This window comes from Hoplias malabaricus, chromosome 11 (assembly GCF_029633855.1).
Source record: "Hoplias malabaricus isolate fHopMal1 chromosome 11, fHopMal1.hap1, whole genome shotgun sequence".
NCBI classification, from domain to species: domain Eukaryota; kingdom Metazoa; phylum Chordata; class Actinopteri; order Characiformes; family Erythrinidae; genus Hoplias; species Hoplias malabaricus.
In genome coordinates, this window is record NC_089810.1 from 7,481,069 (window position 1) to 7,508,749 (window position 27,681).

The 27,681-nt window shown below is 45.3% G+C and overlaps 1 protein-coding gene across 1 annotated transcript in view; it reads right to left on the reverse strand.

Moving 5' to 3' along the window:
- The window catches only part of st8sia2 (ST8 alpha-N-acetyl-neuraminide alpha-2,8-sialyltransferase 2), a 48,018-nt gene extending 20,994 nt beyond the window's left edge, over positions 1 to 27,024 (reverse strand). The window contains exons 1-4 of the mRNA XM_066685576.1: positions 26,927 to 27,024; positions 22,168 to 22,221; positions 21,360 to 21,512; positions 20,277 to 20,534 (exon numbers count right to left, since the gene is read on the reverse strand). Of these exons, the coding sequence (XP_066541673.1) occupies positions 20,277 to 20,534; positions 21,360 to 21,512; positions 22,168 to 22,221; positions 26,927 to 27,024 (563 nt within the window). The remainder of the gene's footprint in view (positions 1 to 20,276; positions 20,535 to 21,359; positions 21,513 to 22,167; positions 22,222 to 26,926) is intronic.
- Positions 27,025 to 27,681: the final 657 nt, after the last annotated feature.

Below are 27,681 nucleotides of genomic sequence, written 5' to 3' on the forward strand. Positions count from 1 at the left end.
ACACACAGCTCCTCACTTCCTCTACAGTGAACTACATCAGTCATAAACTACACTGTACACACACAGCTCCTCGTTTCCTCTACAGTGAACTACATCAGTCACAAACTACACTGTACACACACAGCTCCTCACTTCCTCTACAGTGAACTACATCAGTCATAAACTACACTGTACACACACAGCTCCTCGTTTCCTCTACAGTGAACTACATCAGTCACAAACTACACTGTACACACACACAGCTCCTCGCTCCCTCTACAGTGAACTACATCAGTCATAAAATACACTGTACACACACAGCTCCTCACTTCCTCTACAGTGAACTACATCAGTCATAAACTACACTGTACACACACAGCTCCTCACTTCCTCTACAGTGAACTACATAAGTCATAAACTACACTGTACACACACAGCTCCTCGCTCCCTCTACAGTGAACTACATCAGTCATAAACTACACTGTACACGCACAGCTCCTCACTTCCTCTACAGTGAACTACATCAGTCACAAACTACACTGTACAGACACAGGTCCTCGCTCCCTCTACAGTGAACTACATCAGTCATAAACTACACTGTACACACACAGCTCCTCGCTCCCTCTACAGTGAACTACATCAGTCATAAACTACACTGTACACACACAGCTCCTCACTCCCTCTACAGTGAACTACATCAGTCACAAACTACACTGTACACACACAGGTCCTCGCTCCCTCTACAGTGAACTACATCAGTCACAAACTACACTGTACACACACAGCTCCTCTCTCCCTCTACAGTGAACTACATCAGTCAAACTACACTGTACACACACAGCTCCTCTCTCCCTCTACAGTGAACTACATCAGACATAAACTACACTGTACACACACAGCTCCTCGCTCCATCTACAGTGAACTACATCAGTCACAAACTACACTGTACACACACAGGTCCTCGCTCCCTCTACAGTGAATTACATCAGTCATAAACTACACAGTACACACACAGCTCCTCGCTCCCTCTACAGTGAACTACATCAGTCACAAACTACACTGTACACACACAGGTCCTCGCTCCCTCTACAGTGAACTACATCAGTCATAAACTACACTGTACACACACAGCTCCTCTCTCCCTCTACAGTGAACTACATCAGTCAAACTACACTGTACACACACAGCTCCTCTCTCCCTCTACAGTGAACTGCATCAGTCATAAACTACACTGTACACACACAGCTCCTCACTCCCTCTACAGTGAACTACATCAGTCACAAACTACACTGTACACACACAGCTCCTCGTTTCCTCTACAGTGAACTACATCAGTCACAAACTACACTGTACACACACAGCTCCTCACTTCCTCTACAGTGAACTACATCAGTCATAAACTACACTGTACACACACAGCTCCTCGCTCCCTCTACAGTGAACCACATCAGTCATAAACTACACTGTACACGCACAGCTCCTCACTTCCTCTACAGTGAACTACATAAGTCATAAACTACACTGTACACACACAGCTCCTCGCTCCCTCTACAGTGAACTACATCAGTCATAAACTACACTGTACACGCACAGCTCCTCACTTCCTCTACAGTGAACTACATCAGTCACAAACTACACTGTACAGACACAGGTCCTCGCTCCCTCTACAGTGAACTACATCAGTCATAAACTACACTGTACACACACAGCTCCTCGCTCCCTCTACAGTGAACTACATCAGTCATAAACTACACTGTACACACACAGCTCCTCGCTCCCTCTACAGTGAACTACATCAGTCACAAACTACACTGTACACACACAGGTCCTCGCTCCCTCTACAGTGAACTACATCAGTCATAAATTACACTGTACACACACAGCTCCTCTCTCCCTCTACAGTGAACTACATCAGTCAAACTACACTGTACACACACAGCTCCTCTCTCCCTCTACAGTGAACTACATCAGACATAAACTACACTGTACACACACAGCTCCTCGCTCCATCTACAGTGAACTACATCAGTCATAAACTACACTGTACACACACAGCTCCTCACTCCCTCTACAGTGAACTACATCAGTCATAAACTACACTGTACACACACAGCTCCTCACTTCCTCTACAGTGAACTACATCAGTCACAAACTACACTGTACACACACAGCTCCTCGTTTCCTCTACAGTGAACTACATCAGTCACAAACTACACTGTACACACACAGCTCCTCACTTCCTCTACAGTGAACTACATCAGTCATAAACTACACTGTACACACACAGCTCCTCGTTTCCTCTACAGTGAACTACATCAGTCACAAACTACACTGTACACACACACAGCTCCTCGCTCCCTCTACAGTGAACTACATCAGTCATAAACTACACTGTACACACACAGCTCCTCACTTCCTCTACAGTGAACTACATCAGTCATAAAATACACTGTACACACACAGCTCCTCACTTCCTCTACAGTGAACTACATCAGTCATGAACTTGACTGTACACACACAGCTCCTCGTTTCCTCTACAGTGCACTACATCAGTCACAAACTACACTGTACACACACAGCTCCTCACTCCCTCTACAGTGAACTACATCAGTCATAAACTACACTGTACACACACAGCTCCTCACTTCCTCTACAGTGAACTACATCAGTCATAAACTACACTGTACACACACAGCTCCTCGTTTCCTCTACAGTGAACTACATCAGTCACAAACTACACTGTACACACACAGCTCCTCACTTCCTCTACAGTGAACTACATCAGTCATAAACTACACTGTACACACACAGCTCCTCGTTTCCTCTACAGTGAACTACATCAGTCACAAACTACACTGTACACACACACAGCTCCTCGCTCCCTCTACAGTGAACTACATCAGTCATAAAATACACTGTACACACACAGCTCCTCACTTCCTCTACAGTGAACTACATCAGTCATAAACTACACTGTACACACACAGCTCCTCGTTTCCTCTACAGTGAACTACATCAGTCACAAACTACACTGTACACACAAAGCTCCTCACTTCCTCTACAGTGAACTACATCAGTCATAAACTACACTGTACACACACAGCTCCTCGCTCCCTCTACAGTGAACCACATCAGTCATAAACTACACTGTACACGCACAGCTCCTCACTTCCTCTACAGTGAACTACATAAGTCATAAACTACACTGTACACACACAGCTCCTCGCTCCCTCTACAGTGAACCACATCAGTCATAAACTACACTGTACACACACACAGCTCCTCGCTCCCTCTACAGTGAACTACATCAGTCATAAACTACACTGTACACACACAGCTCCTCACTCCCTCTACAGTGAACTACATCAGTCACAAACTACACTGTACACACACAGCTCCTCGTTTCCTCTACAGTGAACTACATCAGTCACAAACTACACTGTACACACACAGCTCCTCACTTCCTCTACAGTGAACTACATCAGTCATAAACTACACTGTACACACACAGCTCCTCGCTCCCTCTACAGTGAACCACATCAGTCATAAACTGCACTGTACACGCACAGCTCCTCACTTCCTCTACAGTGAACTACATAAGTCATAAACTACACTGTACACACACAGCTCCTCGCTCCCTCTACAGTGAACTACATCAGTCAAAAACTACACTGTACACGCACAGCTCCTCACTTCCTCTACAGTGAACTACATCAGTCACAAACTACACTGTACAGACACAGGTCCTCGCTCCCTCTACAGTGAACTACATCAGTCATAAACTACACTGTACACACACAGCTCCTCGCTCCCTCTACAGTGAACTACATCAGTCATAAACTACACTGTACACACACAGCTCCTCACTCCCTCTACAGTGAACTACATCAGTCACAAACTACACTGTACACACACAGGTCCTCGCTCCCTCTACAGTGAACTACATCAGTCACAAACTACACTGTACACACACAGCTCCTCTCTCCCTCTACAGTGAACTACATCAGTCAAACTACACTGTACACACACAGCTCCTCTCTCCCTCTACAGTGAACTACATCAGACATAAACTACACTGTACACACACAGCTCCTCGCTCCATCTACAGTGAACTACATCAGTCACAAACTACACTGTACACACACAGGTCCTCGCTCCCTCTACAGTGAATTACATCAGTCATAAACTACACTGTACACACACAGCTCCTCGCTCCCTCTACAGTGAACTACATCAGTCACAAACTACACTGTACACACACAGGTCCTCGCTCCCTCTACAGTGAACTACATCAGTCATAAACTACACTGTACACACACAGCTCCTCTCTCCCTCTACAGTGAACTACATCAGTCAAACTACACTGTACACACACAGCTCCTCTCTCCCTCTACAGTGAACTACATCAGTCATAAACTACACTGTACACACACAGCTCCTCACTCCCTCTACAGTGAACTACATCAGTCACAAACTACACTGTACACACACAGCTCCTCGTTTCCTCTACAGTGAACTACATCAGTCACAAACTACACTGTACACACACAGCTCCTCACTTCCTCTACAGTGAACTACATCAGTCATAAACTACACTGTACACACACAGCTCCTCGCTCCCTCTACAGTGAACCACATCAGTCATAAACTACACTGTACACGCACAGCTCCTCACTTCCTCTACAGTGAACTACATAAGTCATAAACTACACTGTACACACACAGCTCCTCGCTCCCTCTACAGTGAACTACATCAGTCATAAACTACACTGTACACGCACAGCTCCTCACTTCCTCTACAGTGAACTACATCAGTCACAAACTACACTGTACAGACACAGGTCCTCGCTCCCTCTACAGTGAACTACATCAGTCATAAACTACACTGTACACACACAGCTCCTCGCTCCCTCTACAGTGAACTACATCAGTCATAAACTACACTGTACACACACAGCTCCTCACTCCCTCTACAGTGAACTACATCAGTCACAAACTACACTGTACACACACAGGTCCTCGCTCCCTCTACAGTGAACTACATCAGTCACAAACTACACTGTACACACACAGCTCCTCTCTCCCTCTACAGTGAACTGCATCAGTCAAACTACACTGTACACACACAGCTCCTCTCTCCCTCTACAGTGAACTACATCAGACATAAACTACACTGTACACACACAGCTCCTCGCTCCATCTACAGTGAACTACATCAGTCACAAACTACACTGTACACACACAGGTCCTCGCTCCCTCTACAGTGAACTACATCAGTCATAAACTACACTGTACACACACAGCTCCTCGCTCCCTCTACAGTGAACTACATCAGTCACAAACTACACTGTACACACACAGGTCCTCGCTCCCTCTACAGTGAACTACATCAGTCATAAACTACACTGTACACACACAGCTCCTCTCTCCCTCTACAGTGAACTACATCAGTCAAACTACACTGTACACACACAGCTCCTCTCTCCCTCTACAGTGAACTACATCAGACATAAACTACACTGTACACACACAGCTCCTCGCTCCATCTACAGTGAACTACATCAGTCATAAACTACACTGTACACACACAGCTCCTCTCTCCCTCTACAGTGAACTACATCAGACATAAACTACACTGTACACACACAGCTCCTCGCTCCATCTACAGTGAACTACATCAGTCACAAACTACACTGTACACACACAGGTCCTCGCTCCCTCTACAGTGAACTACATTAGTCATAAACTACACTGTACACACACAGCTCCTCGCTCCCTCTACAGTGAACTACATCAGTCACAAACTACAATGTACACACACAGGTCCTCGCTCCCTCTACAGTGAACTACATCAGTCATAAACTACACTGTACACACACAGCTCCTCTCTCCCTCTACAGTGAACTACATCAGTCAAACTACACTGTACACACACAGCTCCTCTCTCCCTCTACAGTGAACTACATCAGACATAAACTACACTGTACACACACAGCTCCTCGCTCCATCTACAGTGAACTACATCAGTCATAAACTACACTGTACACACACAGCTCCTCTCTCCCTCTACAGTGAACTACAGCAGACATAAACTACACTGTACACACACAGCTCCTCGCTCCCTCTACAGTGAACTACATCAGTCACAAACTACACTGTACACACACAGCTCCTCTCTCCCTCTACAGTGAACTACATCAGTCACAAACTACACTGTACACACACAGCTCCTCACTTCCTCTACAGTGAACTACATCAGTCATAAACTACACTGTACACACACAGCTCCTCGCTCCCTCTACAGTGAACCACATCAGTCATAAACTACACTGTACACGCACAGCTCCTCACTTCGTCTACAGTGAACTACATAAGTCATAAACTACACTGTACACACACAGCTCCTCGCTCCCTCTACAGTGAACCACATCAGTCATAAACTACACTGTACACACACACAGCTCCTCGCTCCCTCTACAGTGAACTACATCAGTCATAAACTACACTGTACACACACAGCTCCTCACTCCCTCTACAGTGAACTACATCAGTCACAAACTACACTGTACACACACAGCTCCTCGTTTCCTCTACAGTGAACTACATCAGTCACAAACTACACTGTACACACACAGCTCCTCACTTCCTCTACAGTGAACTACATCAGTCATAAACTACACTGTACACACACAGCTCCTCGCTCCCTCTACAGTGAACCACATCAGTCATAAACTGCACTGTACACGCACAGCTCCTCACTTCCTCTACAGTGAACTACATCAGTCATAAACTACACTGTACACACACAGCTCCTCGCTCCCTCTACAGTGAACTACATCAGTCACAAACTACACTGTACACGCACAGCTCCTCACTTCCTCTACAGTGAACTACATCAGTCATAAACTACACTGTACACACACAGGTCCTCGCTCCCTCTACAGTGAACCACATCAGTCATAAACTGCACTGTACACGCACAGCTCCTCACTTCCTCTACAGTGAACTACATCAGTCATAAACTACACTGTACACACACAGCTCCTCGCTCCCTCTACAGTGAACTACATCAGTCATAAACTACACTGTACACGCACAGCTCCTCACTTCCTCTACAGTGAACTACATCAGTCACAAACTACACTGTACAGACACAGGTCCTCGCTCCCTCTACAGTGAACTACATCAGTCATAAACTACACTGTACACACACAGCTCCTCGCTCCCTCTACAGTGAACTACATCAGTCATAAACTACACTGTACACACACAGCTCCTCACTCCCTCTACAGTGAACTACATCAGTCACAAACTACACTGTACACACACAGGTCCTCGCTCCCTCTACAGTGAACTACATCAGTCACAAACTACACTGTACACACACAGCTCCTCTCTCCCTCTACAGTGAACTACATCAGTCAAACTACACTGTACACACACAGCTCCTCTCTCCCTCTACAGTGAACTACATCAGACATAAACTACACTGTACACACACAGCTCCTCGCTCCATCTACAGTGAACTACATCAGTCACAAACTACACTGTACACACACAGGTCCTCGCTCCCTCTACAGTGAATTACATCAGTCATAAACTACACTGTACACACACAGCTCCTCGCTCCCTCTACAGTGAACTACATCAGTCACAAACTACACTGTACACACACAGGTCCTCGCTCCCTCTACAGTGAACTACATCAGTCATAAACTACACTGTACACACACAGCTCCTCTCTCCCTCTACAGTGAACTACATCAGTCGAACTACACTGTACACACACAGCTCCTCTCTCCCTCTACAGTGAACTACATCAGTCATAAACTACACTGTACACACACAGCTCCTCACTCCCTCTACAGTGAACTACATCAGTCACAAACTACACTGTACACACACAGCTCCTCGTTTCCTCTACAGTGAACTACATCAGTCACAAACTACACTGTACACACACAGCTCCTCACTTCCTCTACAGTGAACTACATCAGTCATAAACTACACTGTACACACACAGCTCCTCGCTCCCTCTACAGTGAACCACATCAGTCATAAACTACACTGTACACGCACAGCTCCTCACTTCCTCTACAGTGAACTACATAAGTCATAAACTACACTGTACACACACAGCTCCTCGCTCCCTCTACAGTGAACTACATCAGTCATAAACTACACTGTACACGCACAGCTCCTCACTTCCTCTACAGTGAACTACATCAGTCACAAACTACACTGTACAGACACAGGTCCTCTCTCCCTCTACAGTGAACTACATCAGTCATAAACTACACTGTACACACACAGCTCCTCACTCCCTCTACAGTGAACTACATCAGTCACAAACTACACTGTACACACACAGGTCCTCGCTCCCTCTACAGTGAACTACATCAGTCACAAACTACACTGTACACACACAGCTCCTCTCTCCCTCTACAGTGAACTGCATCAGTCAAACTACACTGTACACACACAGCTCCTCTCTCCCTCTACAGTGAACTACATCAGACATAAACTACACTGTACACACACAGCTCCTCGCTCCATCTACAGTGAACTACATCAGTCACAAACTACACTGTACACACACAGGTCCTCGCTCCCTCTACAGTGAACTACATCAGTCATAAACTACACTGTACACACACAGCTCCTCGCTCCCTCTACAGTGAACTACATCAGTCACAAACTACACTGTACACACACAGGTCCTCGCTCCCTCTACAGTGAACTACATCAGTCATAAACTACACTGTACACACACAGCTCCTCTCTCCTTCTACAGTGAACTACATCAGTCAAACTACACTGTACACACACAGCTCCTCTCTCCCTCTACAGTGAACTACATCAGACATAAACTACACTGTACACACACAGCTCCTCGCTCCATCTACAGTGAACTACATCAGTCAAACTACACTGTACACACACAGCTCCTCTCTCCCTCTACAGTGAACTACATCAGTCATAAACTACACTGTACACACACAGCTCCTCTCTCCCTCTACAGTGAACTACATCAGTCAAACTACACTGTACACACACAGCTCCTCTCTCCCTCTACAGTGAACTACATCAGACATAAACTACACTGTACACACACAGCTCCTCGCTCCATCTACAGTGAACTACATCAGTCATAAACTACACTGTACACACACAGCTCCTCGCTCCATCTACAGTGAACTACATCAGTCAAACTACACTGTACACACACAGCTCCTCTCTCCCTCTACAGTGAACTACATCAGTCATAAACTACACTGTACATACACAGCTCCTCTCTCCCTCTACAGTGAACTACATCAGTCAAACTACACTGTACACACACAGCTCCTCTCTCCCTCTACAGTGAACTACATCAGACATAAACTACACTGTACACACACAGCTCCTCGCTCCCTCTACAGTGAACCACATCAGTCATAAACTACACTGTACACGCACAGCTCCTCACTTCCTCTACAGTGAACTACATAAGTCATAAACTACACTGTACACACACAGCTCCTCGCTCCCTCTACAGTGAACCACATCAGTCATAAACTACACTGTACACACACACAGCTCCTCGCTCCCTCTACAGTGAACTACATCAGTCATAAACTACACTGTACACACACAGCTCCTCACTCCCTCTACAGTGAACTACATCAGTCACAAACTACACTGTACACACACAGCTCCTCGTTTCCTCTACAGTGAACTACATCAGTCACAAACTACACTGTACACACACAGCTCCTCACTTCCTCTACAGTGAACTACATCAGTCATAAACTACACTGTACACACACAGCTCCTCGCTCCCTCTACAGTGAACCACATCAGTCATAAACTGCACTGTACACGCACAGCTCCTCACTTCCTCTACAGTGAACTACATCAGTCATAAACTACACTGTACACACACAGCTCCTCGCTCCCTCTACAGTGAACTACATCAGTCATAAACTACACTGTACACGCACAGCTCCTCACTTCCTCTACAGTGAACTACATCAGTCACAAACTACACTGTACAGACACAGGTCCTCGCTCCCTCTACAGTGAACTACATCAGTCATAAACTACACTGTACACACACAGCTCCTCGCTCCCTCTACAGTGAACTACATCAGTCATAAACTACACTGTACACACACAGCTCCTCACTCCCTCTACAGTGAACTACATCAGTCACAAACTACACTGTACACACACAGGTCCTCGCTCCCTCTACAGTGAACTACATCAGTCACAAACTACACTGTACACACACAGCTCCTCTCTCCCTCTACAGTGAACTACATCAGTCAAACTACACTGTACACACACAGCTCCTCTCTCCCTCTACAGTGAACTACATCAGACATAAACTACACTGTACACACACAGCTCCTCGCTCCATCTACAGTGAACTACATCAGTCACAAACTACACTGTACACACACAGGTCCTCGCTCCCTCTACAGTGAATTACATCAGTCATAAACTACACTGTACACACACAGCTCCTCGCTCCCTCTACAGTGAACTACATCAGTCACAAACTACACTGTACACACACAGCTCCTCTCTCCCTCTACAGTGAACTACATCAGTCAAACTACACTGTACACACACAGCTCCTCTCTCCCTCTACAGTGAACTACATCAGTCATAAACTACACTGTACACACACAGCTCCTCACTCCCTCTACAGTGAACTACATCAGTCACAAACTACACTGTACACACACAGCTCCTCGTTTCCTCTACAGTGAACTACATCAGTCACAAACTACACTGTACACACACAGCTCCTCACTTCCTCTACAGTGAACTACATCAGTCATAAACTACACTGTACACACACAGCTCCTCGCTCCCTCTACAGTGAACCACATCAGTCATAAACTACACTGTACACGCACAGCTCCTCACTTCCTCTACAGTGAACTACATAAGTCATAAACTACACTGTACACACACAGCTCCTCGCTCCCTCTACAGTGAACTACATCAGTCATAAACTACACTGTACACGCACAGCTCCTCACTTCCTCTACAGTGAACTACATCAGTCACAAACTACACTGTACAGACACAGGTCCTCGCTCCCTCTACAGTGAACTACATCAGTCATAAACTACACTGTACACACACAGCTCCTCACTCCCTCTACAGTGAACTACATCAGTCACAAACTACACTGTACACACACAGGTCCTCGCTCCCTCTACAGTGAACTACATCAGTCACAAACTACACTGTACACACACAGCTCCTCTCTCCCTCTACAGTGAACTGCATCAGTCAAACTACACTGTACACACACAGCTCCTCTCTCCCTCTACAGTGAACTACATCAGACATAAACTACACTGTACACACACAGCTCCTCGCTCCATCTACAGTGAACTACATCAGTCACAAACTACACTGTACACACACAGGTCCTCGCTCCCTCTACAGTGAACTACATCAGTCATAAACTACACTGTACACACACAGCTCCTCGCTCCCTCTACAGTGAACTACATCAGTCACAAACTACACTGTACACACACAGGTCCTCGCTCCCTCTACAGTGAACTACATCAGTCATAAACTACACTGTACACACACAGCTCCTCTCTCCCTCTACAGTGAACTACATCAGTCAAACTACACTGTACACACACAGCTCCTCTCTCCCTCTACAGTGAACTACATCAGACATAAACTACACTGTACACACACAGCTCCTCGCTCCATCTACAGTGAACTACATCAGTCATAAACTACACTGTACACACACAGCTCCTCTCTCCCTCTACAGTGAACTACATCAGACATAAACTACACTGTACACACACAGCTCCTCGCTCCATCTACAGTGAACTACATCAGTCACAAACTACACTGTACACACACAGGTCCTCGCTCCCTCTACAGTGAACTACATTAGTCATAAACTACACTGTACACACACAGCTCCTCGCTCCCTCTACAGTGAACTACATCAGTCACAAACTACAATGTACACACACAGGTCCTCGCTCCCTCTACAGTGAACTACATCAGTCATAAACTACACTGTACACACACAGCTCCTCTCTCCCTCTACAGTGAACTACATCAGTCAAACTACACTGTACACACACAGCTCCTCTCTCCCTCTACAGTGAACTACATCAGACATAAACTACACTGTACACACACAGCTCCTCGCTCCATCTACAGTGAACTACATCAGTCATAAACTACACTGTACACACACAGCTCCTCTCTCCCTCTACAGTGAACTACAGCAGACATAAACTACACTGTACACACACAGCTCCTCGCTCCCTCTACAGTGAACTACATCAGTCACAAACTACACTGTACACACACAGCTCCTCTCTCCCTCTACAGTGAACTACATCAGACATAAACTACACTGTACACACACAGCTCCTCGCTCCATCTACAGTGAACTACATCAGTCATAAACTACACTGTACACACACAGCTCCTCTCTCCCTCTACAGTGAACTACATCAGACATAAACTACACTGTACACACACAGCTCCTCACTCCCTCTACAGTGAACTACATCAGTCACAAACTACACTGTACACACACAGCTCCTCACTCCCTCTACAGTGAACTACATCAGTCACAAACTACACTGTACACACACAGCTCCTCGCTCCCTCTACAGTGAACTACATCAGTCACAAACTACACTGTACACACACAGCTCCTCTCTCCCTCTACAGTGAACTACATCAGTCATAAACTACACTGTACACACACAGCTCCTCGCTCCCTCTACAGTTAACTACATCAGTCACAAACTACACTGTACACACACAGCTCCTCGCTCCCTCTACAGTGAACTACATCAGTCACAAACTACACTGTACACACACAGCTCCTCGCTCCCTCTACAGTGAACTACATCAGTCACAAACTACACTGTACACACACAGCTCCTCACTCCCTCTACAGTGAACTACATCAGTCATAAACTACACTGTACACACACAGCTCCTCACTCCCTCTACAGTGAACTACATCAGTCACAAACTACACTGTACACACACAGCTCCTCACTCCCTCTACAGTGAACTACATCAGTTACAAACTACACTGTACACACACAGCTCCTCTCTCCCTCTACAGTGAACTACATCAGTCATAAACTACACTGTACACACACAGCTCCTCGCTCCCTCTACAGTGAACTACATCAGTCACAAACTACACTGTACACACACAGCTCCTCACTCCCTCTACAGTGAACTACATCAGTCACAAACTACACTGTACACACACAGCTCCTCGCTCCCTCTACAGTGAACTACATCAGTCACAAACTACACTGTACACACACAGCTCCTCTCTCCCTCTACAGTGAACTACATCAGTCATAAACTACACTGTACACACACAGCTCCTCGCTCCCTCTACAGTGAACTACATCAGTCACAAACTACACTGTACACACACAGCTCCTCGCTCCCTCTACAGTGAACTACATCAGTCATAAACTACACTGTACACACACAGCTCCTCACTCCCTCTACAGTGAACTACATCAGTCACAAACTACACTGTACACACACAGCTCCTCGCTCCCTCTACAGTGAACTACATCAGTCACAAACTACACTGTACACACACAGCTCCTCACTCCTTCTACAGTGAACTACAACAGTCACAAACTACACTGTACACACACAGCTCCTCGCTCCCTCTACAGTGAACTACATCAGTCACAAACTACACTGTACACACACAGACAGCACTAGAGTTCAGATTCACACAGATGAACAAATAGAAATGATGTGTTTTAGAAATATATACTGCACTGTTAACCTCTAGATTCAGTCGTTTCAGGACGTGTGTAGTGCACTACAGAGGGAGGATGGAGTGATTTGGGATTAAACCTCTGTTTCTCTCATGCTTCATTGGTGTTTTGATGTCTCTCTTTATGAGGTACTATGACCCCCTACTGGAGTGGCCTGAGAATGCAGTTTTTAAAAATGTCTGGATCCATGTGAACACAGCCTGAGAGACTGGTCTTGTTACACCAACCTAAGAGTGGTTTCTCTGTGAGGCACCTGAGCATTGAAGAAGAGGGTGCAAGGTGGCCAACAAAGTATGCAGAGCAACAGAGTGATCACTCAGTGATTACAGGACTCCAACTGCAGTAGTAAAAACATAGTGCAAACAGTCTCGCAAACAACAGGTGATATGTGTTAACATACGTAGCAAACAGACACACACACACACACATTGTAAAATCCATAGGTAATCACTGTGTATAATATATTTCAATTTCAAACAGCAATAGATTTTTAATGTGATGCTTTTAGCCATTTAATATTGCTAACTGCTAATGAAGCCTAGCAGGGGCAATTCAATATTAAAGAAACAAGCCTGATGAAATAACTGGGGGAGTTCTTCCTTTAACTCTGTGTTTTGCTTCAGAAGACACACTCGTTATCCTCCACTTCACCAGCCTATGATCAAGAAATCCACTCACATCACGTTCGCTATTCGCTTCTTAGCTCTCCACTCACCATGAAAGCTCTGAACCCTTCAAAGCACCCAGAGATTGTATTAAAACCAGAGGCTAAGAGAAGAGGAACAGTGTTATCACCTCACCTCAATACCTGGAGGACTCTTTCAACTCTCATTACTGCCCCAACCCCCCCCGTTCCCCACTTACTGCTGCAGCAGAGCTGTCTCACACACTCAGGTCTCACCCTCGCTGAGAGGTCATACACAACACACTGGAAACGGTTACTGGTTTCTGGATGTTGAGTATTAGCCTTCAATGTAAATCTTCACATTTAAAAATCTGTGAGACTGTCCCTACCAGCTCCGCCGACTGTTTTGTGTCAGGGGAAGCACTGCCAGGGTCTCTATATTGTGTCTGGTACCTTTCAGCACTTAACGTGGCCAAAATGCTACTGCAGGAAATGACATTTGACTGAAACACAATAGGACCAATCACAGGTCTGCTATTTTAGCACGATGTACAGAAGGGGGCAGCCTTTATGACTCACGTCGGACCAATACCAGAGCCAGGAGAAGTCAAGACAAGTCTAGTGTGTTTGTATAGCGCTTTTTACAACCTAACAGTGTCACAAAGCAGCTTTACAGAAAATTTAGGATTTCCTCAGTTTGGTTGTTCCACTGACAGCTGCAGCAGAGCTTCCCTCTCTCTCTTCTCTGTGTTTACAGATGTGCGCCACACAGTTTTCTGTCCTCCTACTGGTCATCGCCAGTAACATGTCGTAGAAAACGTCTGACCGGCCCAAAAGAGCCAAACAAGTCTAATTCTATGCTCGGCTTTTCCTCGTGGAGCATCACAGACGCACATTGCTGTTATTTGATTATGTTGCACTACACCTCCCCACTGCTCATATTCAGCTCAGACACTGGTAATTTCTCAGATATTTTTCTACTTGTGTCTGTGGTAGAAACTAGAGAAACATGGCGCAGTGACAGAGCAACGGAGCGTTGCCCAATCTCACCTCCCCAAGGACCCTCAAAACCAGGGCAGGTGAAATGAGGATATGGAGGTGAGATTGGGCTCCGCACCAGAGATCCTGAAGACTCTCTGGCAAAAAATAATGCATTCAAGCCAGAATTACAAACTCACCACCCATCCCACCTTAAACAGAGCAGCGCTTTGTTACACTGTAAATGGTGCAATAATTATATTCAAGTCCCAACCCCAAACCTTTGTGAAGTTATTTCTACATTTAACAGAGCTCAGTTATATTCTGCCATCAACATTAATATTAATGAACTGGGTCTGATGAATTATTCCTATCTCGAGTCCCAGAGGCCTAAAGACCCTGTGTACTGTGTATTGGAGGCAGCAGTGACCTGGAGGTTAGAGACGTGAGCTTGAGGCCGGTGGGTCGCAGGTTCAATTCCGAGGCCCGGCGTGAGAAAATTAATTCACGGCTGAAGTGCCCTTGAGCAAGGCGCCTAACCCCCAAACTGCCCCCGGGTGCCGAGGTGGTCACAGCCCCCTGCTCCGGCTGCATGTGTGTTTACTGCCACGGATGGGTCAAACGCAGGGAAGCAACTTCCCTAAGGGATCAATAAATGTGTTTCTTCTTCTACTTCTTCTTCTATTCAGACACTTCTTTCTTGGTATTTAATGTACCTCAGGTACCTCCAGTTACGTGTGTGGTGAAATCTCATCATAAGATCAGTGCACATCAATTTTCCAGACTGTTTTAATCTTAATTAAAATCACTCTTGGAAAGTGTCCACAACCAGCCGTGGCCTAAATCTTGAAGACGTGGGCTTGACACTGAAGACTGAAGACAGGAAAATGGTGGGGAGTTTAATGTTAATAAATTTACAGAGAAAAGTATGGGATAAAAAGAGTGTCGCTCTGGAACAGCTGCAAATGACTGATGAAGAGTTATGAATGCAATACAAGATCTTGGCTAAAGGCTTCTCAGAGGAGTAGAAGATGTTCCTGCTGCAGAGGACGACAAACTACATTTTAATACCCTTGATTTTACAGGAAATGTTGGATGAACAGATGTCCACAAACTCCATAACATTTACTGAAACAAATGATCAATATGGAGTTTCATTCATTCATCATCTGTAACCCTTATCCAGTTCAGGGTGGCGGTGGGTCTGGAGCCTACCCGGAATCACTGGGTGCAAGGCGGGACCACACCCTGGAGGGGGGCGCCAGTGCTTCACAGGGTGACACACACTCACTCACACACTCACACCTACAGACACTTTTGAGTCTCCAATCCACCTACCAATGTGTGTTTTTGGAGCGTGGGAGGAAACCGGAGCACCTAATGCCAGTGCTCTCAGACTAATGAATATTTTCTGCACCCAAACGAACCTCCTGCTAAAAAAGCAGCAGAGATGCACAGGTAACATTCACACACCATCAATTAACACATCAGAGCTTTTTTGGAATGTTTTCCTGGGGTCAGAAATAATAAATACAGAAATAATTCATCCCATCGTTTTTGCAGAAGGGAGGAGGGCGCGAATAATCCCATGAACACTGTGTGAATCCCAAACACATTTTCCCAGATTGATAAGACGGGGCGGTTTCTGTGCCGTCAGGGAATATCTCAATGTTTTTCTAGGTTCAGGTTTAGGACAGAAAATAGGCACCAGTATATTATGATTGGTTCAGCTATGTTTCCCTTGTTCTCCTCCAGCCTCTTTACTGATTGGCTCCATATTATGAATTCTATTAGTTGTCATTTTTTCATTTGTATAGTTACAAAAACTCACACAACTTTCTCTTAAATTACTTCATGGTTCTGCTTCTGTGTGTAAGGCTAATGTTACCTGGGTAAAGGCCAGAAAACACTTTGGGTAAAGACTGTCAGGTCTTTAATAGAAAATTAATAGAAAATACTATTTATTATCTATTATTATTATTCTATCTAATTATTATTATTCCATACTAATTTCACTAATATTATCATTACTATTTGTATCACTGTTATGGTCATTTATTATTATTATTATTATTATATTTAAAATGGTGTCTCGAACCCAGATTAAATTAGTCCTGGTCAAGGAAAGGCAAGTTTATTTATAGAGCACCTTTCATACAAAAGCAATTCAAAGTGCTTTACAGAAGAAACAGTTCAATTAAAAGCAAGAATAAAAGTCATAAAAGTCCAATAAAACAATTAAAATACTGCAGTAAAATGAAATACATAAAAAGAGTAAAATGATTAAACGATTAAAAATGACACAATAAAAGAAAAACCTCTCTGGACATCTCTCTGGACTGAGATAATCCCTCGAAGCAAAAAGTACAGTCGGACTAGGCTTAAAGCTGGAGTAGGTCATTAATTTGTAAATTATTTGTTGGAATACTGTTTATATTCCATTGCCTTAGAGACTGCTCTAGCTGTAGTCTGGCAGTGAGCAGTCATGTTTTAGGGCGTGGCTTTGAAAGGAGGTGTGAAATATTGACTCGCTGCTTTCTACAGTATTTACCCACTCTGGTTCATTCCCATGATGACCACAGTGGCTGCACCACACAAATATGACTATGGTCTGGACATACAGATCCGATGTGGTCCCCTGAAACGGTCTAAAAAATCTGATTTAAGAAGTGAATCCGGTTTGCACTGCAGTGTGAGCAAAGCCTACGGGTGTACGTCTGAAGTGGGAACGTGCTCTGGAGGGCCAAATAAACGTCTGTCCTCGCTGTACAAAACACAGCAGAGTGTGAGCAGCCTGAACAGACATTCTCCCTCCACCTCAAATCACTGTAGTCCAGCAGGAGCTGAAAGAGAATGTAATGTAATCCATGTAGAATTACACACGAGAAGCTGCAGTAAACAAGACTTGGACAGAGAAGCGAGAGAGAGAGAGTCCATTCAGGCAGCACGCAGAACTGTCTAAGCAAATAAAGCTTAAGTTGTTTCAGGAACACTGGGGGAAAAGGAGAAGAGCCTCATTAAAATTTCTGGAGGACAGCCGAGGCTTTTCAGAATGTCAAATCTGCTCGGCAGGTACCTAATTGCTGTAGTGCTGCTCAGCTCTGAACGCCAGCAAATCATCAGAGAGAATAGCGAGGCAGCGAGTGTAGTGCTAATGACAGCCATTTCAAAATGTGTTAGGGGCACATACAGAGCTACACATCCAACAACAGCTCTAAAGAGCTATACCCATATTAACGAAGTAAGAAGTCAGGTAAAATTCAAGCTTTTTTAAATGTTGTTTAAAACCTGAAACCTTTTCCATGAATCATTTACAGCTCCCGGGAAGCTGCTGGCACTGACAATTTGTGCCAAATAAATTCCCATCAGTGTAAATTTCGTTAACGAAAACTATGATAAAAAAAAAAAATTAGTTGAAGAGCTAGCGTAATTACCCCAAGTTCCGGCCACTTTAATCACAATATTGGAAATCTTAGCTAACTGTAAATAAATAGAAGTACTTTACTCACTCAAATCAACATTTTTCAGGAGTCAAATGTGTGTAGATTAATGTCCAAGACTTGTTTGACTTTGAAAGAAAATCTGTTTTTAGATAAAAACACTTTTGTTTAAGTAAGTGCCAATACTGCTAAGATTATTAGCGCCCCCTAACTTCGGCCACCTCCCCTGCTTGTGACAGTCAAACGAGACAGTTGCTACCACATTCAGTGGTTTTGAGAGGTTCACAATGAGATTACGTTTGTCCTGTGTTGGTATCCGTACTCTACATATGAGGATTAAAATGGCGGTAGATTTTCTCCTCAGAGAAAAAGAAGCTAACCACTAAGCTAACTTTTACACTGAGGGAAATATCTGTCGCGAAATGGAAATGTGTTGTGTTCCACATGCAGTTTTGCAAACAAAGAATTACAACACTGTTAGAAATACTTAGTTATTGTTAACATGTGTGATTTCTTGCAAGACTGATGTTTAAATGCCCTACTAATGCTTGATCTTGTGTTTTATTGTTTTACCCAATGCGATTGGCGAAGAGAGAGAGTGGAATTGCACCATATACGGCAGTGGCTGGAATTAGAGGAAAGACTGATATATTTCACAACAAAAATAAACAAGAACTAAATAAAAAAAAAAGTAAATTCAAGATTAGAAATGTGACAAAATGTTTTGTACCTCGAAATGAAATAGAAACAATAATATTAACGACCGATGAATGACAATTTGAATACGAATGATAATTGATTTGAAAACAAAAATAAATCACAATGAGATTTAACGTTGAACAGGAAATGCCTCTGACTGTTTACTGTTGTCTTGGGAACGAGAGCTCTGAAGAGTGAACAGTGAAAAGGAGTCGGCTCCAAAAGAATCAATTCTTAGAGCATTAGGGAGTCGGCCAATGATTTATAGAGTTCAAACTCTAAGAGAATCGACTCAGTCTCAGTTTGTAGCGCAGTTTGAACCTACAATGTAATGTTCAATGTGCAAAATATATTTTGGATACAAGATGTATTTTGAAGAGAGAGGAAGATAGTGCTGTTCCTTCACTCCCACTGCCCCCTGTTCCCTTGCAGGCTGTGGGGATCAAACTAGCGACCTTCTGGTCCCAAATGAACTCCTTTAATCATTGTGCCACGGCTGCCCCACCATTTTGTAAAACCAACCTTTAAAAATTAAGTAAATAAAATTAGACAAAAATGAATACACATGAGTTTTATTATCGTTATTATAGTATATAATATTAAATAAATCAATCAGCAGCCAAAATTAACATTGATTCCCACTAGCTTTGCAAGGCGCTTCACTCTCCGGTTCCTCCTCCACAGTCCTACTCCTAATGATCTGAGCTGCTGATAAGGAACACAGAGGACGGCTCATCTTACCTGATCACAAAATCATGAGAATCGATCTCTGGTCCACAGCTACTGTTCAGCAGTATCCCAGAATTCCCCACAATCGCGCACCGTCTGTAGTGCTGGTTCTTCATGGGGGACGCAGTGGGCAGGAGGCGGTACAGGTTCTCAGAGATGTTTGTAGTGCTCTGACGGTCAAAGATGTAATGGATTACATCGCCCGGCTTGAAAGTTCTTTTCAGGATGGAGATGTCCCTCTCTGCGTCCAGGAATCTCAACACATTCCTCCTGGAGGAGAATCGTAAAGCATTGGAGGAGAAATACCATACATTTACAGCTAATAACTGTGTTTAATCACCTCAAAAAGTGCTACATTTACCCAGTCATGTACATCCATATCATCCATACGTGGAAATGAATTGGAAAATCTGAACAGGGCTGTCAAAATAAAAAGGGATAAAACGAGCCGTTCTGATTCCGCTCTGCTTCTGATGTCAAGTGCCCCGCCCTCTCACCTGAGTCTGTCCAATCACAGCGCTGGATGTTTATGTGATCTTGCAAAGATGAGGTTAAACGCAGCAAAACAAAGACAACGAGCACTGAATAAAAACAGGAGAAAACGAGAACGGAGAAGAAAGAGAACAGAGTGAAAACGGCTAAAATCCAGAGCTTCTGCTCCTCGCTCCTTACTGCTGTGCGCTCGGGGTCGGGGTGAACAGCGAGCGGCTCGTTATCATTTAAAGGAACAGGTGCGTTCTGAACAGGGGCTGTTTACACAGGGGGAGAACACTGCTGTGGGGCTCGTGGGGTTTGGACCAAAACAGGTCACAGACGTTTCATTAAGAAACAGAACCGTTTTTGGGTCAAAACCCACCAGCAGCGTTCTCCCGCTGTCTAATCCTGCTTTAAAGAACAGCTCCCTAGTCTTACATTGATGTAAAGTGTAGTATTTCTTCTGTATACTTTTGTGAACATATACTTTATTAGAAGAAAACCCATATTAAACTGGAAACAAATAAGGGGTGGTCTCTGATTTTCACACAGTTCTGTATGACATTCATTACTGTAAACATCTAAACATACTGCCAAATAAATATTAAAAATGCCTCCTACCTGATGATACTGGAGAGAGTTCTGTTGAAGGTCCAGTCCGATGTGGAAGAAAGTCCAAACCTGTTGCTTGAGAAAGAAGGTGAAGGAAAAGGAGAGACAGGGCCCTCCTTGGAGCCAGTGACTGGAGAAGGAACAGGATTCAATCTTGTCTTCCTGAACATTGAGCAGAGGAAATATATTTTACAACTTCACCACAGAGCAGGTGTGATGTGGTGGTGGATCATTCTCAGCGCTGCAGTGACACTGACGTGGTGGTGGTGTGTTAGTGTGTGTTGTGCTGGTGTAGAGTGGATCAGACACAGCAGTGCTGCTGGAGTTTTTAAACCCCTCAGTGTCTGGACTGAGAACAGTCTACCGACCAAAAACATCCAGCCGACAGCGTTCCTGTGTCACTGATGAAGGACTAGAGGACGACCCACACACACTGTGCAGCGACAGATGAGCTACTGTCTCTGACTCTACATCTACAAGGTGGACCATCGAGGGAGGAGTGTCTCACAGAGTGGACAGAGAGTGGACACAGGGTTTAAAAACTCCAGCAGCACTGCTGTGTCTGATCCACTCTACACCAGCACAACACACACTAACACACCACCACCACGTCAGTGTCACTGCAGCGCTGAGAATGATCCACCACCACATCACATCTGCTCTGTGGGGGTCCTGTGCCTTGAAGAAGGTGGGGGGGGGGGTAACAAAGTATGCAGAGCAACAGATGAATGACAGTCTGTAATTGGTCAGTGGAGCTGAGAGAAAGGACAGTAAGTGTACAAATTAATATTAACATTTAACCTGATAAATCACAAACCTGTTGGAGTTGGTCACGAAGCTGTACCAGTGAAACTTCTGAGTTCCCCAAGATCTGGAGGAAGCAGAGAACAATTATTATCCCTCAGTCCTCTTCCTACAAATCTGCACCACAATAAATAACACAATCAACTGAGAGGTTCTATGTTTGAGTTGGAAACAAATGCCCCTTTAAATCATGCTCCCTTTATGAAATCAAGCCCTTGAGCCTGCACTTATATAAACCTTGTAGCCCTAGGCCTAAAGTTGTCACCCTTCTGCAAGCGATGTGAGCGAGCCACAACCTGAAAAACAGAAGGCTGGCACTCTGAGCTCTGCTGCTTTAAATGTTGTTGCTCATGTCACTTGCAGACAGGACACAGTGTCAATCTTGTCAACTTCTTGACGGAGCAGAGCAGCAGAAGAAAGTGAGCTGTTGTCTTAAATATTTTATGAGTACACTTTCAAAACGTGGTGGGAACAACATCAACCATTTCAGAAAGTGAGTCTGAAAACCCGGGATACAACGAGTCGTTCTGGTTCTGATCTGCTTCAGATATCTAGTGCAAAGACTTTAGAATGGCCCCGCCCCCTCATCTGAGTCTGTCCAATCACAGCACTGGACCCGCGTTTATTTGAAAGCACAAAGACGAGGTTAAACTCAACAAAACAGACACAATGAGCGCGGAGAAATAAGAGCACTGAGTAAAAACGTAGAAAACGAGAACGGAGAAGAAAGAGAACTGAGCAATAACGGCTAAAAACCAGAGCTTCTGCTCCTCGCTGCTGTGCGCTCGGGGTCGGGGTGAACAGCGAGTGGCTCATTATCATTTAAAGGAACAGGTGCGTTCTGAACAGGGTTGTTTACACAGTGGGGGTCCACTGTTTGCTGTGGGGCTCGTGGGGTTTGGACCAAAGCAGGTCACATACGTTTCATTAAGAAACAGAACTGTGTTCCACTGTGGAGAAGAGGGATAGTAAACCCCTTTTAAAAGGATTATATGATGCCATTCAATCCCAAAGCCTCTTCAGTTCACAGCTATTTTCCTCAGCAGAGCCTCTGTCAGCTCCAGGGCTGTACAGACTGTTTTCTCTTCTGTGATTCAGCTCAGAGTCGAGTTTAGAGCCAGGGAACGACAAACCGCTTTCTTTTCTTCCCTCTTATATTTATCTCTGCACATTTGCTCACAGAAACAAATCAAACACTAATCCTCAAGCTCGTCTCACACCTCCCACCACAGGCGTCTGGGTTGCCATGAATGGGCCCGGGAGAGCAAGCAGGACAGACTTGAGTGGAACAAACCCACAAGCTCGTGGCCCTTGTTGAAGACCCTCAGGGGCATGATCAGGCATGCTCCTCTCCTCGGGTCTCTGTGTGTGAGGAGTGAGGTGTGTTCTCTCTGTGTCTGTGTGGGTTTCCTCCCACAGTCCAAACACACACTGATAGGTGTAGTAACTGCGTGACACTGTCTACTGTGTGGATGAGGGTATGAGTGATTGGGTGTGTGGTGTGTGAGTGATTGGGTGAGTGGATGGATGAGTAGTGTGTGAGTGACTGGTTGAGTGGTGTGTGAGTGACTGAGTGAGTGGTGTGTGTGAGTGACTGGGTGAGTGTGTGTGACCTGGTGAGTGTATGAGTGACTGGGTGAGTGGTGTGTGAGTGATGGGGTGAGTGGATAGATAAGTGGTGTGTGACTGACTGGGTGAGTGGTGTGTAAGTGACTGGGTGAGTGGATGGGTGAGTGGTGTGTGAGCGACTGGCTGAGTGAATAGATGAGTGGTGTGTGAGTGACTGGGTGAGTGGTGTGTGAGTGACTGGGTGTGTGGTGTGTGAGTGAATGGGTGAGTGATGTGCGGGTGACTGGGTGAGTGTGTAAGTGACTGGGTGAGTGTGTGAGAGTGACAGGGTGAGTGTGAGTGACTGGGTGAGTGTGTGTGACCTGGTGAGTGTGTGAGTGACTGGGTGAGTGTGTGAGAGTGACAGGGTGAGTGTGAGTGACTGGGTGAGTGTGTGTGACCTGGTGAGTGTGTGAGAGTGACAGGGTGAGTGTATGAGTGGCTGGGTGAGTGTGTGAGAGTGACAGGGTGAGTGTGTGAGAGTGACTGGGTGAGTGTGTGAGAGTGACTGGGTGAGTGACTGGGTGAGTGTGTGAGAGTGACTGGGTGAGTGTGTGTGAGTGACTGGGTGAGTGTGTGTGAGTGACTGGGTGAGTGTGTGAGAGTGACAGGGTTAGTGTGTGAGAGTGACAGGGTTAGTGTGATTGACTGGGTGAGTGTGTGTGAGAGGGTGAGTGTGTGAGAGTGACAGGGTTAGTGTGAGTGACTGGGTGAGTGTGTGTGAGAGGGTGAGTGTGTGAGTGACCGGGTGAGTGTGTGTATGACTGGGTGAGTGTGTGAGTGACCGGGTGAGTGTGTGTGAGTGACTAGGTGAGTGTGTGAGTGACTGGGTGAGTGTGTGTGTGACTGGATGAGTGTGTGAGTGACCGGGTGAGTGTGAGTGACTGGGTGAGTGTGTGATGTCCAGTGATGGACTGGAGCACAGACCAGAGGATGTTTCTACCTTGTGCCCAATGATCCACTGCAACCCCTATCAGGAGGGAGCGATTACAGAAGATGAACGTATGAATGTGTGAATGAATTCTCTGTGCTGAAGTAGGATACACTGGAGATGGGATGTCAGTCCAAGGTTTGTGTCCATCTCAGTTCAGTGTGAAGGGCTTGATAAATAATTGAGGACTTGGGTCAGCGGGATTTCTCCAAAACTGCAGGCGAACCTCTTCCTCAGAGCAGCAGCAGACAGAGGAAAGGAGTCAGAACTCGTTCTCCAGGGCTGTCAAAGCGTAAACACTCCGGGTCAATGTGCAGTATTAATATTCAGCACTGGGAGTGAGAGCCCACTTCCACCTCAACAAGGACAACTCGGGTCTAAAGGAAAACTCCAGAACGAAGCCGATACACTGCACGACTAAATACAGCACTTAAAATGAACTCAGATCTACACCTACATACAAAATGACTTATTTTTAAAGAAAATATATTACGAAGAAATCACTTGCAGACATCATACATTAATGTAGGGATCTGGAGCCACACTGTGAAACAAGACCCCACGGCTTACTGTGTGCTGCCTGAGTCAGAAAACACAGGGGAAAACGAGCCGCTTCTGCTTCTGACATCAAGTGCAGAGACTTTAGAATGGCCCCGCTGTCACGCCCTCGTCCTGTCATGCCTGTTTTCCCCGCCATGTGCTCTCTCTGCACATGACTCTGTCTGTTATTGTCCTTGTCTCCGCCAAAGTCCTGCCTTTGTTCCGCCTCCTCGTCTGTGTCTCATTTGTTACCCTGTCCTCTCATTATCCGTCTCAGGTGCGTCTCGTTTGTGTTGAGTATTTAAGTCCCCTTGTATCACTTCCTCTTGTCGGTCATTCGTTCTCGTTCCTGTTCATATTCCTTGTCATGTTGTTTTGCTTCCGTAGTCGTGTTACTCAGTCCAGTCTGTTTGTCCCTCGCTTCGGTTCGTTCTCTGTCTGCTCTCTTTCTTGTGCCTCTCTAGTATGTTTTTCTGGTCTGTTAGTGTTTCCTTTCCTGTGCTTTGTGTACTTTTGTGGTTTCTGTCTGTAGTCTATTAGCTCTCTCTGTTCAGGTCTCTGTTTAAGCCCCCTTTGTCAAGGTTTATCTCTGTCTGTCTAGTTCCCTCTGTTTAGGTTTATTCGGTATCTGTCTCTTTAGTCTGGGTCTCTGTTTAAGTCTTTCTGTCCAAGTCTGCCTGTCTTTGTTTTGTTATCTTTTGTTTAAATAAAGTATTCTGTGTTTTAGCAAGTGCGTCCTCCTCTGTCAGTCCGGCCCGTGATCTTGACACCCGCCCCCTCGTCTGAGTCTGTCCAATCACAGCGCTGGACCAGTGTTTATGTGAGAGAGCAAATATGAGGTTAAACGCAGCAAAACAGACACAACGAGCGCGGAGAAATAAGAGCTCTGAGTAAAAACAGAGAAGAAAGAGAACAGAGCGAAAACGGCTAAAAGCCTGAGCTTCTGCTCCTCGCTCCTCACTGCTGTGCGCTCGGGGTCGGGGTGAACAGCGAGCGGCTCATTATCATTTAAAGGAACAGGTGCGTTCAGAGAGTAGAGAGAGAAGGAGAGACAGAAAGAAACAGATCAAACCGTGACACACCTTTAAAAAAGCACAGAGAAAGAGAGTCCGAAAAATTGTCTCTTAAGGTGGTGGTACTGTCAAGGGCACACGTACTGTACCTTTAATTAGGAACAGAACTGTACCTTACTCTATATGAACTGTGGATGTTAAAGTTGTGTTGATGTCATTCGCCCCGTTTCATCTCCAGGACTTTTATTGTGTTCTTTTATTCTCCACAGTTGTGTAATGAAAGATTACAGAGATCCCCCTCTCCTTCTGGAGAAGAGAATGTAATGAACCTTTAGGAACACAACTGGACTCTAACACCACTGCTGCACCTTTAAAGATACACTCCACTGTTTGTAGCTTCAGTGACAGTGATGTACCTGTAGAGTACCTTTTTATTTGACAGAGTGTAAAAGATTATTTTGTATTAAAGGTGAGAGAAACTGTGTCTCTCCCAGACACGTGGACTCTTAAGTGCAGTGGGAAATGGAGAAGTGCACAGTCCTGGACCATCAGAGGATAGATGAATGTCCTCAGAGCAAAACCTACACCTTCAACACCAGCGGAGACCCACTGAGCCCCCGGAGCCCAGCACCACCCACACGTGCAGCCCCCCACAGAGCAGCTCCGGCTGAAGTACTTACGCCATCTCCTCCTCCACTTCAGAAACATCCGCCAGGATCAGAAACACCACCAGCACGGTCACCAAGCCGAAGAGCAGGGTCCGCAGCTCCAGCGGCATGACCGGACCGAGCAGTGGACGCAGGGTCCTCCAGGTGGACTCACAAGAACATTAGCCGACTTAGCAATGGACAGCGCTCTCTCTCTCCCCCTCTGTCTCTCTCTCTATTCTCTGTATCTTCATTCACTCACTCCCCGCTCAGTTCTCTATCTCTCTCCTCTGTCTCCCAGTTTACTCTCTCTCTCTCTCTCTCTCTCTCTCTCTCTCTCTCTCTCTCTCTTTTCCCTGTATCTTCATTCACTTACTCTCCGCTCAGTTCTCTATCTCTCTATCTTCTGTCTCCCAGTTCTCTCTCTCTCTCTCTCTCTCTCTCTCTCTCTTGCTTTTACCGTGGTCGTGTCTCGCCTCGATGCTCCGTTTGAACCCAATCCTCAGCGGCTGAGAAAGAGACCCGGTTCAGTCTTTTTCCTCTTTCTCTTCCTTCTCAGGCTCCGGTATCATCCTCCCCTCCTTTTCTTTCTCCTCCCCTCCTTCACACCACCGACAGCAGGCGAGTCCCTCCTCCTCTTCCTCCTCTCCTCTGTCCACTGTCTGTTTCTGTTTCTCTCGGATGTGAGGAGGACTTTCACTGAAAGTTTAAACAAAGAGACATTAAACTAAATGTATATATTTTTAAATGTAGCAGGATGTTAAAAATCTATATAATAAACCTGGAGC